This window comes from Stegostoma tigrinum, chromosome 39 (assembly GCF_030684315.1).
Source record: "Stegostoma tigrinum isolate sSteTig4 chromosome 39, sSteTig4.hap1, whole genome shotgun sequence".
Taxonomy (NCBI): domain Eukaryota; kingdom Metazoa; phylum Chordata; class Chondrichthyes; order Orectolobiformes; family Stegostomatidae; genus Stegostoma; species Stegostoma tigrinum.
This window is the reverse complement of record NC_081392.1, coordinates 3,811,687-3,828,679: the sequence shown is the minus strand read 5'-3', so window position 1 is coordinate 3,828,679 and position 16,993 is coordinate 3,811,687. Positions and strand designations below refer to the sequence as shown.

The 16,993-nt window shown below is 41.8% G+C and overlaps 1 protein-coding gene across 4 annotated transcripts in view; it reads right to left on the bottom strand.

The window, feature by feature from the left end:
* Window positions 1-16,993, bottom strand: part of LOC125447660 (metastasis-associated protein MTA1-like) — a 111,546-nt gene that overhangs the window by 42,782 nt on the left and 51,771 nt on the right. For 3 of the 4 annotated variants that reach the window (XM_048522276.2, XM_048522277.2, XM_048522280.2), the window contains exons 4-7: window positions 16,599-16,676; window positions 12,820-12,958; window positions 4,332-4,395; window positions 1,802-1,919 (exon numbers count right to left, since the gene is read on the bottom strand). In XM_048522276.2, the coding sequence (XP_048378233.1) occupies window positions 1,802-1,919; window positions 4,332-4,395; window positions 12,820-12,958; window positions 16,599-16,676 (399 nt within the window). The remainder of the gene's footprint in view (window positions 1-1,801; window positions 1,920-4,331; window positions 4,396-12,819; window positions 12,959-16,598; window positions 16,677-16,993) is intronic. The other variant, XM_048522279.2, reaches the window with a different exon arrangement.

Genomic DNA, 16,993 nt, shown 5'->3' with positions numbered 1-16,993 from the left:
TCCCTGATTTTTCTCTTGGTTTCACCAAAAGCATCATTTTAAAAAAATTTCAGACTTACATTTTTACAGCACCTTTTACATACTCACAATGCCCTAAAGCACTTTTCAAATACTTTTGGAATGTAAGTGCCATTGTGGAAATTGCAGTCATTCACATACAGCAAGCTCTCACTAACGGCAATGTGATAATGACCAAATAACCCATGGTTTTAACATTCTCATTGTTGGTTGAGGGATTAATACTGACTGAGACAAGAGGAATAACTCCCCTGCTCAAAACAGTAGCACCATATCTTTTACATCGATCTGAGGGCATAGATGAGGCCTCAGATAAAGGCTTGCAGGACTCCTGAAGTACTGCAGCAGAGTTTTGAACATAAAGGCATCTTACATGGATCAGCTGAGTATAGAAGAACTTCAAACGAAGGGAGACAACATTGGAAGAAGTGACCAAAACAAGAGTCGAAGTTTGAGAAGAATTTGCAGGAGGAAGGCAGAGGGCTTTGAGAGTTTTCAAACCAAGTGGATGAAAGCTATGCAATCAGACACAAAAGGAAAGATCTAAGGCCATACGAAACGGAAATAAGTACAGGCTGTTTGGCCCAGAGTCTGGTCTGCTATCCAAAAGAACCCTGGCTGATCCAACATCCATCACATCTACTTTCCTACTCTTTCCCTGTAATCCTGATTCACCAACTAATCAAGAATCTATCTCAGCCTTAAATATACACAAGGACTCTGTCCCCCCTGCTCTCTGAGGCAAGGAGGTCCAAAGGTTCTCAACTCTCTGAAGAAATCCCTCATCTCAATCTCAAATTGGAGTCCCTTTATTTTGAGACAATGCTCTCTAGTCCCAGATTCTCCCATTGGGCGAAAACATCCTCTCAGAATTTACCCTGTCAAGCCCTTAAGAATCCTATATGTTTCAGTGAGATTGCCTCTCATTCTACCAAACTCCAGTGAATCAAATCCAAACCTGTTTAATCTTTGCTCACAAGACAATCCCTCCACACCATGGATCAGCCCAGTAAACTTTTTCTGAATTATCTCCCATGAAATTTCTCATCTCAAGTAAGGGGACTAAAGTTGCTCTCAGAACTCGAGGCATGGTCTTGTCAGCACCTTGTACAGTTGCAGTGAGACTTCCCTACTCTTATAGTTCAACCACCTTGAAATAAGGGCCAGCAATCCTGATTACCCACTAAGCCTGTGTGCTTGCTTTCTGTGTTTCATGCACAAGTGCTCCCAACTCCCTTCTCTGTTGTGGCTTCGTTGCTCTCGGTTTAAAAGGATGATGAGGCAGTGGTGTGTAAATATGACATGGACAGACTGACCAAATTCTATTAGGGAAGAGTATTAATGGATTATGGAGTTACGTTAGGAAAATAGAATTGACATACACATCAGCTATGATCAAATGAATGGAAGAACAGTCTCGTTGGGCTGAAAGACCTATTCCTGCTCCTACATGGCTACTTGGTTAACATTTAAAGGTAAATAGGAGATAAAAGGCTGCCAAGCCAGCGTCAAGCTCTAATCCATAAATATAGCCTCAGAAATGGCTTAAATTTCTGCTTTCTCTTTTGTCCTAATCACCCTCACCATTAAAAGAATAGGAAAGAGTGGGAGTAAGGGTTTCAGCTAGGTAACCCTGTGCATCAACACTGTCTTGCTGATGCTTCCTTTGTCTGTCTCCAAACCCACATGTTTTAAGTGAGGCAAAAAAAAATTTAAAATGTAATATCTTAAAACCTCTGACTGTTCAATTCTCAGATTAAACCCAAAAGAATGGGTCACCCACCTTCTTTTAGTAAATCAGGAATGTCCGCCTGGTACCGGGGACCTACACGGATCTCTCCTTTATCTGCTAGAAGAGTCTTTTGCTGTGGATCGTAAACTAGACAGTAAAAAAACGAATCCTGAAAGAAAGGAAAGAAACCGAAAAAGAGTCATTTCGGAGGGCCAGCTCAACACAATAGATATTTCCCCACACCACAGTGAGGGATTCTAAGGCTCCTAGACACTGGAATTCCTTCACAGGTGGAAAGGCAGAGTCAACGCCACAATCAAATCCGCCCTTTACTGCCCAGGCCGTTTAAAATGGAGAAGTCTTCATGAATGCAAAAAAATTAATCCCCATTGCAGGAGGATCTAGAACCAAAAGTTGCCATTTTAAAAATAAGCAGTTGCCCATTTAAGACAGATCAGCTGAAATTTCCTCTCTGAATGTTGTTTAAATGTTTGGAACTCTCTGCGTCAAAAAGCAGAACCTTTGAATTTTAGGGAAATGTTTAATGATAGTAAGATGACAGTTTATATTATCTCATTATCATTAAACATTTCCCCAAATTTGATTTTGTTTTGAAACTGAAATTTAGGACCATGCAGAGATATTTCTAGTGCAATGGGCCTCTATTTCCATTACCTGTTAACACAAACTGAGAGGAGGAAATACAATTCAAAAAGTTGTGCGCACACACAATCCACTCCCACTAACAGATTCAATAAATGTGCAAACATTTTTGAATATCTTTACAATATTGATTGTTCCTGGAATTTAACATATTAGGAGTAGGAAAGGGCCTTTGGCCCTTTGACCCCATTCCACCGTTTAATAATAGCTCCTCATAGCTAACTGGATTGTAACCTCGACTCCACATACCTGCTTCCCTACAATCTTTAACCTCCTTGCCTAACAATAATGTAGCCAACTGTCTTCAAAACATTCAAAGATTCTTCTTCGTTACCTTTTGAGGAGAATTCCAAACATTTAAACAGCCTTCAGAGAGGGGATATCTCAGCTAATTTCCGTCTTAAATGAGCAACCCCCTATTTGTAACAATGGCTACTCCTTGTTCTTGATTCTCTTGATAGGATGAATGTGGAGAGATGATTTCTCTGCCAATCACATACAAGTCTCAATCAAGGTGCTTCTTATTTTTCTGAACTGGAGTGGGCACAAGCTTAGCTTGTCAAAACCTCTCCCCAAAAGGCAACCGACCTAATATCAGAAACTAAACCTTATCAAGAAGGCAAGTCCATTCAGTAGCATGATGCTATAACATATTCAGACTCATCAGATAGCATAAGATGATGACAGGAACGTTTGCAGTCAGGCACGCTAAAGTTCTTAGGAGATTTCTCTCTCAGGCCTGCTGCAGTGTTTGAAACAGGCTCAGTGCAAGCTAGAAGAACAGCAGCTCATTTCCCTCAAGTGCTCTGTCGCCTTCTGAACTCAGTACAAGTTCAATTTTAGAGTGTGAACACATCCTTCCATGACCTTCAACCATCCTGACATCCCAGGCCCTATCATGACTTGGGCTGCTTTCAGCACAGCCAACCCATTTTCATCTACTTATCACAGAAATCCTACTGTACTGAAACAGGCCATTTGGTCCATCGAGTCAACCAACCAACCCTATGCCCGTGGCTAATTCACCTCACCTGCACAGCGCTGAACATTATGGGCAATTCAGCTTGGCCAATCCACCTAACCTTCACATCTTTGGACATGGGGACTGTAGATCTCCATTTTCAACTGTTGTTTTGCCCAGCATACATCCTTTTGTTGTGTTCCTAAATGTTGCACTCTCTCCCTCAGCTCTATCTCCACCTATCCTGCTCACTCCTTACCTACCCCGCCTTAAGCATATGTGTCATATGCATACAGTTAATTTCAGTTCTGAGGTAGGGTCACTAGACTTGAAATGTTAACTCTGGTTTCTAACCACAGATGCAGCAAGACCCTAGTTCCTCCAGCAATTTCACTCATCATGAACGTCACCCTCAGCCCCATGGGAACAGGGCAAGATGACAGCATTTCAGGATTAGGTTGCAACTAGTTCTATTTGGATGCTGGACTGAAGGATTGCGCACTAATAGCAGCTTCCACACATTTCTCTGATCCTGTAGGTGCCATACTTCTTTCCTGTAACACATTCCTTTCTCACCACGCAGCTGAGGAAGGGTCACTCGACCCAAAACATTAACTGATTTCTCTTCACAGATGCTGCCAAATTTGCTCAGCTTTTCCAGCAATTTCTACTTTTGTCTCTTTCTTTCTCATACTTGGTTGCTAACTTTCCATAACACAATATCACAGCTTCCAAGTTCGCTGATTGTTAACGTAGTATCTGGTATGGGCATATACTGTTGACTGACAAAGGCATTTACTCATCTGGCCTATCCAGCCCTTGCTGCATGCATAATTATTTCACACATTCCTTAATGCACACTGACACAATACTCAGAATATTGCAGAATGCACATCAATGCTCCCTGTGCAGTTTATTGCACTTTCTCTCATGAAAGATGTCAAAAAGAAACCGTACCTCTTTCTCCAGATAGGAAAAGACTGCTTCGGTTTCATTCAGCAGAGTCACACTGCATTTACCTCTGTGAGAATACAAAGAGAGAGCTTGTTAAATTTAAATGCAGTGAGACATAAAACCTGTTACACAAATTAACTCAGGAACTCTGAGGCCTATGGCAAACTTAATTCACTGCAGGCAAACATTTAAGTTGAAACCAGCAGAAAGAACACTCCTTGGGCTCAGAACACTCCGCCGAATGCTCCGAATACAAGCGTTATCATGCCTGATCCCACTTGCCAGCATCCATCCAATTTTTTTAGATACAGTCTTTAATTGAAATCAAACATCAAGAGAATTCATGTCTGAAAAGTGGCTGGCTATAAAGCCATCGCACAGAACCCAGTAGAATGGTCTGCCTTGGACCGTCAATTCTTCATTTAAGATAGTACCCTGCTTGGGCAAATCCTAAACACTATCAGTCTGGGTTAATAACTGAGCTCTGTTGCTGCAGCAATGTGTTAGGAAAGAGGTACACTAGTTCATGCTGCTCCTTAAATTAAAACCATAAGAACTGCAGATGCTGTAAATCAGGAACAAAAACAGAGTTGCTGGAAAAGATCGGCAGGTCTGGCAGCATCTGTGGAGGAGAAAACAGAGTTAACGTTTCGCATCCAGTGACCCTTCCTCAGAACTTCTGAGGAAAGGACACCAGATCCGAAACGTTAACTCTGTTTTCTCCTTCACAGATGCTGCCAGACCTGCTGAGCTTTTCCAGCAACTGTTTTTGTTCATGCTGCTCCTTGTTGTCCAGGTGGAAGAGGTTTATATTTACAACTGGAATGAGGAGGCACCAATAAAAGCAGTTATGCACATTTTTTGAAAGCTTGGGAGAAAATGCTGATTAATCAAGGAAATCCAAAAAACATGCAAATTTTTTGTATGTCTCCCTCCCATCACAAAGGTGTGGGAGGCATTAAAACACAGTCTCATCTGTGATCCCAATGCATGCCTGAATGATACAGATATGAAACTGTTCAAAACAGACAAATAAAAAATGACTAGTCTTTTGCTACACCATGATGGATACTGGATAATGTGGGCTTGATGACAGGGCAAGGGCACAAATTGTACACTTGGATGAAATTGCAAAATAGATTCTTCTATGACTTTAGTAACAATCCAGCATATCTATGTAAAGAGGTAATTTGACTGTTCCATTATAGAAACAGTACTTATCCACATAACACGCTCCATGGCTAAAACTTTCAGAGTAAACACAGCTTCACTTGTAGTTCAGCAGAGATTGGCAGATCCCAGAGCGAGGGCGTATGAGAGCGAGAGAGCAGGAGCGAGCGAGGGAACATAGAACAGTACAGCCCCTTTGGCCCACAATGTTGTGCCAACATATTATCCTACTCCCAGATCAAAACTAACCTGCATACACTTCATTTTACTGTCATCCACGTGCCTATCCAAGAGTTGCTTAAATGTCCCTAATGTATCTGACTCCACCACCGCCAGCAGTGCATTCCATGCTCCCACCACTGTGTGAAGAACCTACCTCTGACGTCTCCTAATACCTTCCTCCAACCTTAAAATTATGCCCTCTCATAATAGTCATTTCCGCCCTGGGAAAAAGTCTCTGACTCTATCTCTGCCTCTCATCATCTTGTACACCTCTATCAAGTCACCTCTCATCCTCATCGCTCCAGTGAAAAAGGCGCTAGCTCCCTCAACCTTTCCTCATAAGACCTGCCTTCCTGTCCAGGCAGCATCCTGGTAAATCTCCTCTGCACCCTCTCCAAAGCTTCCCATCCTTCCTATAAATGAGGGACCAGAACTGAACACATATTCCAAGTGTGGCCTAACCAGGGTTTTATAGAGCCACAGCATAACCTCACGGCTCATAAACTCAAATCCCTCTGCCAATGAAAGCCAACACACCAAATGCCTTCTTAACAACCCAATCAACTTGGATCGCAACTTTAAGGGATCTATGGACATGGACCCCAAGATCCCTCTGCTCCTCCACACTGCCAAGAAGCCTGCGATTAATCCTGTATTCTGCATTCAAATTCGACCTTCCAAAATGAATCACTTTTCCGAGTTGAATCCCATCTGCTACTTTGCCCCACTCTGCATCCTATCAATGTCCCGCTGCAACCTGCAACAGCCCTCCACAATATCCACAATTCCACCAACCTTCATGTCATTAGTAAACCCACCAAACCACCTTTCAAAATCCTCATCCCAGTCATTTTTAAAGATCACAAAGAGCAGAGATCCCAGAACCAATCCCTGTGGAATACCAATGGTCACTAAACTCAAGGCTGAATACTTTCCATCTACTACCACCCTGTATCTTCTATTGGACAGTTAATTCTGGCAGGGATGAGAGGGAGGGTTGAACATGGGATGGGGCCAGTGGTGGGAAGACTTTAAAACTGGTAAATTCCACGTTTAGGCCATAGGGCTGTAAGCTCCCGTGGCAAAATATGAGGGGCTGCTCCTCCAGTTTGGAGGTGCTGTCATTGTGACACCGGAGGCGGCCCAGGATGGACATGTCACAAGAGAGAGAGATAGTAACTATAGTATAAATCCAACACATACAAGGAAATCATTACTCATTTGGAAGCTGGCTTCCCTAAGACTGGAGAAACAAACTCCAACTGAAGTAGTTGTAATCTTTATTCATAAGGAATCTGAAAATTACTGAGGCCACGGTGATAACTGCAGCTAATCAATTTATTCCTATGTGTGCATATTTGTGTCTACAGATCAAAATTTAGCCCACATGAAGAGCCTGCAAGGTGACTTCAGGCAAGCCATGGTAAGGGTTGACGGTCAGAATCTTGCTCGCAGATTTGGAATGTCTATTACTAGGAGCATGTATTTAGGGTGAGATGGCGATGTTCAAAAGAGATGGGAGGGGTTTGCTTGTATTTTTCAAAAAAAGCAGAGTGGTAGGAGTCTGGAACATGCTGCCAGAGGTGGTGGTGGACAACGAGGCAGATACAATAGGGGTGCTTAAGGGACTTTCAGATAAGCACATGAATATGCAAGGAATGGAGGGATATGCACCATGGGCAGGCAGAAGGGATTCATTTAATTTGGTGGCAGGTTCAGCTCAACACTGTGGGCTGAAGGGCCCATTCCTGTGCTGTACAGTTCAATGTAGCAGAGCTTATTTCGAACAAATTTTGTTCTATTTGGATATGTGCAGTGCTGTATAACAGCTTCTGAAAAATTTCAGACGTTTTAAACTTACTGCAAAACAACTAAAAACGGTCACAATGTAACAAACCGAACAAAGAGATAAGTGCAACAGTTTCCCAAACACTGTTCACCTTGCTGTTCCATCTGCAAACTTCAGAACATTTCCATTCAGATTAGTAATGGGCCTCAACAGTACTGATCTCAACAGTGATTGCAATCCCTGCATGAAATCAGGAGGTCCGAGAGAAGGTACAGAGGATGTCAAAGGATAGACAGCTTTATAGATTTGCACAATTGGGGTAGGGTTGAGGAGTTGGGTCGAGTTCGATGTCAAAAATGCAGGGTTGGATTAATTATTGAATTAAAGAAAATTGCAATACCACTGTCTCAACGGTCTATTCCTGCAGTCAAAACAATTTAAACAGCTACTTTTTTCTGAGCTTTCCAAGAAAAAGGACATTTTCCACATTCACCGAAAGAAAAATTATGAAACCAGCTGCACTGGGTTATTAATAGAAATGTCAGGACATGAAGCATTGTAGTGAGTTCCATGCTCTTTAAACAATGCATTTATCAGGTTTAACTGTAACATTTTACTTGTCCATAAGTTGTTCTGAACTTCAGGGTATTCATCGTAGTATTTAACTTCAATAGTTAACTTCAAAACCAGCATCTGGTCCATTCCAAGTGCACAATGGGTCCAAGGGACAATCAAATGTCACAATTTCTCATGCTCTCCTTCATATAGGTCACCTTTCCGTGAATACTTAGGACAATTAACCATGATTGGAGTAATACTCACGTTGATTTTAAACATACTTCACATCTATTCCAATTAAAATCTAAATCCACCTATTTAAAAGACCTAGACTCCAAATTTTAAATTCTATTATAATCCTAAATATTTTCCAAATATGCAACTCTGCCTCATCAGAAATCATACAGATTCCTGAAGATTTTCCATAAAGATACCAATAAAACATGGCAAGATCTGCTTTTATCTGAAAGCAGCTTGTTTTCAGCAAAACAGGTCTCACTGTGGAAAAAAATGCCAGACACAAGCTGTTTATATAGGACCCATGGTTTTCCTTCCAAATCCACATGGGTTTTGCAGTTCTAAGTAATAACACGTTGCAGAAATGCAGCTTTTAGATCAGCTGCGCAACCATCATCAATAAGTGGCCAAAAAAGCTGAAAGGATTTGAATATTCCTTTTTCAGCTGTGGAAGAACCCACTCAAGCATGTGAACATCCAACTGCCCTTTAAAACTGTTTGCGAGCAGCCTCGCTTTAGTCTTAAGTCTCATCCGCAAAGACCTTTCAGCACAAATTAACTTTGTCTCTTATTACTTCATCCTCAAGTTTATTGCAGCCACCAAAACTTCACAACCATAAGCATATCTGTTTCTATTAGACTTCTACTGCCTTTGCTACATTGTGTAGCTAGCACATGCCACTGCCAAGCCTGTTATTGACTGCATTTAATTCCTCAGGACTGTCATCACAAAACACACAAGCATCCGAGGTGCATGGTATCCACAAGTGAGATGTTCATGCTATTGCTCCTCATTTGCAAATGCCCCTTCATCATCACTGCTGCCCCAGAACCAGTTTGTCATTTTTTCCCCATAATCATCCTTTTGTCCATACTATGTGTTATTACGGTTATTGATTAATCTAGTCACTAGGTCCACAAAATGTACAATTAAAAGATTTTTTGTCTTTGTCATGTATCATTGTATCCTTTAGATGTATATCAACACAATTAAACAACAAACAGGAGCAACAGAAGGTTATTTCAGCCTTCAAGCTTGCTCCAATCAATATAGTTACTCTCACTGTGGCCATAATTCCACTTGTGACTAGGTCCCCTATCCCCAAGCCCCCACCTCCCCCAAGTCTTCGACTTCCACGTCAACCAAACAAACCACAATCTAACTCAGCACTTGAGTAAATTCCACAACCCATAATGGAAGGCTTCCAGTAGAATGGGTCATTGCATTTTTCATTCATCTTTATTAGCCTCATACTTATATTTTCCAATCAGAACTTTACACTTTGGAGATGTAGGATGAGCACGTTGCTTATATAGATTTGGAACAGCTCGCTTTTCTCCATGATTCTTACCACGTGATGTTTTAATGCTTGTCTAACACTAAGAAACACCAGGTTTCATGGAGAGGAAAGCAATTATGCCTTGTGTGGGTAAACTGAAAATCTATCTTCCAAAATAATGACCTTGTACTCCATTTCAAGTTTGACTGGTCTCTTTTCCAAAAGTTTACTCAACAGCATTGGCATCTTGAGAGACTGCATCACTGCTTACAAAATAGCTTACTCCAGCTATATTACATGGAATTACGACTCCCTATACTGACCTCTGTGTCGTCACTACAAAACCCAAAAGCAGTGGTACTGCATTAACCTTGCTTTGATCTTCACCACCTTGAGAATCAAAGTAACATTTAAAACAATGAGGTCTTCCAAATGTAACTTTGCTCTTTCCTGTTTCCCAGCTCTTTCCAAACAGATGGCAACATTGACCATATTAGTCTCCATCACAGGAGCAAGATTAGGCTATTCAGCAAAGCCAAAACATTGTGGTTGATCTTCTACCTCAATGCCAATCAAAGCAGCACATGGCTTTATAATATGAACGAAAATCTCAGCACCTTCAGTTATTGTTTAAACAGACTGAAGACATCAAAGGAAAGAACCCAAAGTGGATTATTATAGTCTTCTTGGAGGCCCAAAGTCCAGCAAGTTTCTTTCTTTCTTTCTACTGTTCACCTCTTCCCTTTCACCCAAGCCACTTGACATATGCATTTCTTTTATTGACTCAACTTGTAAACATATCCGTTATAAACATAACAGTTCTGAAGAAGAGTCACCAGACCCGAAACATTAACTCTGTTTTCTCCTCCACAGATGCTACCAGACCTGCTGAGCTTTTCCAGCAACTTTGGTTTTGTAAACACATCCTCTGATTAAATGGACTGAAGCTCTGGATGTGAGTTTGCTCACTGAGCTGGAAGGTTCGTTTTCAGACGTTTCGTCACCATTCTAGGTAACGTCATCAGTGAGCCGCCGGTGAAGCGCTGGTGTTACGCTGAAGCATATACAGCAGGAAGTTGAGTGGGTTCAATCCCTAGCCTATGTTGAATTACTGGAGGTGAATGAGGGTGACAGATTCAAAGCTACAACTGGTCTCAAAACAGCCCATTTCCTCCTGTTATCTCATTACCAGAATCCAACAACAAGGTCATAACCTTGTCGCTGACCCACAGACTGGTTTGCATTTTGCCTTCCATCTTGCTTTCTAAGTCTACGTTGAGAGCACACTCTCTATCCCAACATCCATCCCATTTCTGTGCTAGGTACAAATTAAGTTAGGACGGTTATATCATAACATACGCTGATGTCATTGCAGCCAAAGAGCTGATAAGAGCTGACATTGATAGAGTATTGTATTTAAACAATGAGGTGCAATTATCTACAAGCTGGCCACTTTTTGCTGTTGTATGCCAAAAGAAAACAAAACCACATTTTTCTCTTTCAATTCTTTCCTAAGAGGGACTTTGCCACTGTCTCAGCTATAGGGAGAGGCTGAATACTTTGGGGCTACTTTCCCGGAGTGTCGGAAGCTGACAGGTGACCTCGTAGGGGGTTATAAAATCAAGAGGGGCATGGATAGGATAAATAGACAAGGTATTTTCCTTAGGGTTGGGAGTCCAAAACTAGAGGGCATAGATTTAAGGTGTGAGGAGAAAGATTTAAAAGGGACCTAAAAGGAAACTTTTTGCACACAGGCAGAGGTGGGTGTATGGAACGAGCTGCCAGAGGAAGTGGTGGGGGCTGGGACAATTACAACATTTAAAAGGCATCTGGATAGATATCTGAATAGAAAGGGTTTAGAGGGATATGGACTAAATGCTGCCAAATGGGTCTAGATTTATTGAGGCTATTTGGTCGACATGGGTATGTTGGACCAAAGGGTCTGTTTCCATGCTGCATATCACTACGACTCTATAAACAAGTCATTCCTAAACTACACAAGGGAAGGAAACAGTTTAAGGAAATCTTCCTCTCATCCCTGCCTCCTTGACCAGTCCATCTTCCCTCCCGCCCCTCCCTCCTCACTGACCAACCCCCATCCCAACTCCCCACCTACACACTATTGCTGGCTTCATCCTGCCTCCTTGACCTATCCGTCTTCTCTCCACCTATCTACTCCACTCTCCACCTTCTACTTTCGCCTCCCCCTCTCTATTTATTACAGAGCGCACTTCCCCTCCAGAAGGGTACAGACCCAAAAATATCAGCTTTCCTGCTCCTCTGATGCTGCCTGGCCTGCTGTGTTCATCCAGCTCTACACGTTGTTATCTCAGACTCCAGCCTTGGCAGTTCCTACTATCTCTAAGGAAATCTTGTACTCTTTTGGTCCAGTAATAAATTGGAACTATGCAATTTGCTCACCCCAATATCAGTTTTCAGAAGATTAATTCAACAGTTAAAAGTGATGAATACTACAATGAAGAATAAATGTTGATACATGAATGTTAGTCACATGCAAAGGCAAACTAATAGCAAAATATCTGCACAAGTAGTCTATATGTCCACAATTCAATACATATAGTGTTGCCAAACAAAGAGATCTCGGGGTGCAGATGCATAGTTCCATTAACTAAATGCTGACAAATGGGACTAGGTCAGTTTAGGATATCTGGTCGGGGCAGGTGAGTCAGACCAAAGGGTCTGCTTTCATGCTGTATAACTTTATGACTCTATAGGGAGGCTAGTGATGGAAGAAACAACTCTTGTACTCAAAAATCCACCTGTCAACTCCTAGTGCAAATTTCTGCTGTAAACCAACTTGAGAATGAAAGTCATATTGGACAGCTAAATATTGGGTGGGTTTATACTGCGTTACCCTGACGTTCAAGTGTGCTATATGGAAAACTATCTTTTAGGCTATACAATCAATGTTTGGATCTTAATGAAGGGCAATTTGAAGACTGTGCAACTTAGAATGGCCTGATGATAGGTTTCAGATGTTATTCATCCAAGATGCAGTGTTAGTGCAGGTTCTCCCTTGCCAGACAAGGCAGCAGACTACCTTAATAAATGAATTAACTATAGTACTATACCACTAGACCTCGTGCTACTACCAACAGCTTCTTGCCTGTGCAATCTGGGATCCCAGAAAATGGGACTCACCAGCTCGTACATGGAAACAGTGGAAGACAGGATGGGCCAATTGCAAGTATAGTTCATAAAAACATCTGCTCACCGTATGTGTGTTGCTGGTAAGGACTCCAGCTGGCGTGATAGGAACAGCTCTCGATGTTTGAGCTGGTGTTGCTGTTTCTCAGTCAACTGCTGTGGGCCGTCCATGTTTGTTTCTGTTTCCATTTCCTCCTCAAGGTCCTCTGTAATTAAAAACGCAACAAAAAAGTCACACAATTCTCAACGGAGTAGGTGGAGACCAAAACACAGCACTGTGGGGCATTGAAGCTCCATTACTAGTTTGGCAATCAACAGCCAGTCTTCAAAATTTGTGAACTCCACAATGCATTTGCAACTTTTCGGTAATACTGATGCATTATGCGACTAGAGAGCTGGCCTTCTGTAAATCAAAGTTAAAAGGGACCCACCAAGGAATACACAATCCGCTGCTCTAATCCTCCATGGCAAGTTTTATTTTGAAAACATGGTTTCCTTGTTCTAAGGGTTAATGCAACCATCTATATTAGCCTCAAAAGAAGGGAACTTCAATCTGTACCCACACCTTGCTGCATTTGGCAGGTGCTAAATGCTGAAATCACATGCTTCAAGTAGAAAATACTTTATAGCCCAACATCGACACCCTTGATAAATAAAGGCCCTCTCCTAGTCCACATTTAAGTTAGAATCTAAGGCATGTTTCTTCCCTGCATTGTGTACCAAGGCAGTGGAAAAAAGTGTTCATCCCTTCTCTCCATTCATTGTCTGTGGCAGATTAGAAGTCTCAAACTCAGTGGCAAGCCTGTGCTGAGCTTTCATTGCCAACTACAGTATTAGGAAGGTAACTGACTGGAACAGGATAGGGAGGTACTTGGAGAATCAAGATACACAGTTTGCTTCACTGGACTGACCCCAACTTGACAGTGGACACATGAATGCTAGGCCAAAGCTCAATCCAAGATTTAATAAACAAAGAACACTTCAACACCCCTAAAGACCATCAAGTTGCTTCACCATTCAAAATCATAACTAAATTTCTAAAGGATCTCCACTTTACCGCATTATCCCCATCTCGCTAGACTCCCTTACTGTTCAATAATCTACACATCTCCATTTTCAAAATGGCCAATCAAGCAGCCACAGGCTTCTGAAGTACAGATTTCCAAAGATTCACGATCCTTGAAATAAATTCTCATCTCAGATTCAATTAGTTGACCATCTCATTTCAGAGATTATGATCACTAGCTCGAAACACTCATGCAGGGATTTACCGAGTCAGGCTCCCCAAGTATCCTACATATTTCCACGAGGTCTTTTAAAAACCTATAAAATTTCATCCATTCTGCTCCATTTCTCAGAGGGCAATCCTCTCATACTAGAATCAATCAATCTATCTCATTAACCTTAGCTGCATGCTGGCTGAGGCACTGGATGAGACCAAAACTGTGCTTTCCAAGTGTATACTGTACTCTAAGGTCCTACACAATTTCAGCAAAATTTCACATATTCTAAATCCCTTCAAACGAAGGCCAACACAACACTGGGACAGCGCATACTTAGTACTTTTGCTTCACAGCACCAGGGATCCAGATTCAATTCTGGCCTTGGGCAACTGTCTGTGTGGAGCGTGTACATTCTCTGTCTGCATGGGTTTTCTCCGGGTGCTCTGGTTTCCTCCCACAGTCTAAAGACTGTGCAGGTTAGGTGGATCGGCCACGCTAAACTGCCCTGTAGTATTTGCACATGTTTAAGTTAGACGCATTAGCCATGGAAAAATGCAGAGTTACAGGGGTAGCATAAAGGGATAAGCTGCCTGGTTGGGATGCTGTTTGGGAAGTCACTGTGGAGTTGTTGGGCCAGATGGCCTGTTTCCACGCTGTAGAGATTATACGGTTCTATGACAAAATAACATTTTCCTTCCTAATGGTTTGCTGTGCCTGCTTGCTACCTTTGTAATTCACATTCAGCATACAAAACGTCCTCTGAATACCAACATTAACTCACCTTTCCCTGTCAAATCTCGAGCTGAGAGAACACATCTGAAGTCAAAGATTAACTACTTAAAATAAAGATTAACCCTTCAGCGGAGATGGCTTCTTATCACTCTGGTATGTGAGACCTGGACCTACTATGTAATACACAATGTACATTCAGTTTCTTACTCAACTACCATACAGTACCCAAAGTGACACCAACTGTTTAAAAGTTTTCCATCTTTCCTATCCGAAGCGAATATTTTACACAACCCCATACTATATTCCATTTGCCACTTTTCTTGTGCCAAATCATTTAACCTGCCTATAATCTTTTATAACACTCTGGGTCCCCTCACAGCTCACACTCCCACATTATTAATTCCCTTGCCCATGTCAGGCAAGAAATCTTCCACTGTCACTACATTCACAGCCTTTGGGAGGCAAGTCCAGATTTTTGTTATCCTTTGAACATTAAAGTGCTCCTGACTTCACTCTAAAATGATCTCAATGTTGATTTACAGAGTACCTTGCATGAACTTTACTGAAACCACCCAAGGTTTTCAATGTTTCACTTAGACCATCTCTCAAGCCTTCAAAACTCAAGTGAATACAAGTAAATATTTGTAGAACCTGCTCTCATTATTTAATTCATTAACCTTGATATAGTTTTTATGAATCCATGCTGAACTTAAAGAGAGCTTTAAACAGCATTTTAAAGAGCTAGGTTCTGTACAATTGAAGCATTGCTTTCTTTTCTTTGGATTCCATTAGCCTTTTGGTTACTTGTTGCACTTGGCTACACACTTTGTTTTGTGACACTGGAACAGGTGATAAACTTCTCCACAGCTCCTAACTCTCATCATTGTAAAATAATATGGCTTGGTGTTCAGTTCAAAAACAGGTAAGTTCATGTCTCCACAGTGATCACTACATGTCAGTTTTTGCTCACTGCTACATGATTTCCTCCAATAGAGGATACTTATTTTTGTTATTCACATAAGTGTGGCAACAGTGTTCCCCACTGAAAATAATGCTGGTTGTGGGGGGAGGAGGAGGAATCAAGAGTTCACTACTGGCACACCTGTGATCAGCAAGATACCTGAGGTACACTGCCACTCAAAGCCCATACCCAGCTACAGTCAACACATGGAAAAGGAGCTAAATGAGACTGCATTTATACAGGGCCGACCTAACACTGAAAAATATCCTAAAGTGCTCCACATACTTTGCAGCGCTTTTAGTTTTAGTTGTTGCAGGCTTGAGACTGAGTTGTGATCTTTAGTAGGCAATGGGACAGAACAGTTAAACAAATCATTTTTGGACTATACTTCACCAGTCAAGACAACATCAGAACAGCATAAGAAACAGAAGGGCATTGATACTCAGAAATGAACCATTAACAAACATTTTGACATGGTGACATTTTCATATTGTACCTGAACCATGCATTTAAGTAACTAACCCTAGCAGCCAGTAAATGTCAGCTTGGTTTTGTGTAACGCACAGACAAACAGAACCGAACAGACCATACAAGAGCCCATGAGGGAGGTTGTCAAGGAAAGTAAGTATCCGTATACAACTGATATAGTCAATGGAAGCCACAACTTATAGCAGCTGGAGCAACAGATCCACAATACAGGCCAACTTGCAAGGGAAAATGAACCCCATGCAGCACTGTGGCCTTCATCAAGAGTAGAATCACAAAGTCAAAATTCTTACATCCAGGATTCGTCTAGCTGTCCCGGTGGTTGCAGTGTTATGGTTTGTCCATTCAATCCAACGTGCAAAGCTAAAAAGTTGTAAGTACAACTTTGTCCGGAGGTCCGCGGACTGTAGACCAAAATGACCAGAGAGATGGCAATTTACTCACCAGTTTTAGGCAGTGTTTCTTGTGGAACATCAGGGACCTCAGTCGGTAGTGTTGCATCACAATTATCCAGCTCTTGGCCTGTACAAATCGCGAACAAACAACAAATGGTGAAACAGCTCAATTTACCTGCTTAAGGGGAAAACCCCATCATGCGCCTTACTCTTATCTAACTAGGATTACTGTTCTCTGACTTCACCACACAAGTCGGATATTGCCATCATTTATTGCAGCCTTGTACACTATCAATGCAGGGCACGCACCCAGTACCAACTCCAAAGGATTCATCCACGTTGATAAGACAGTGCTGATACAGGTATCACTGCTCAAGGAGTAAAGTTGGACACTGACCAGCAGCATTCACCTACTGGATTACTACTTCCAGAAGTGATGGTCCT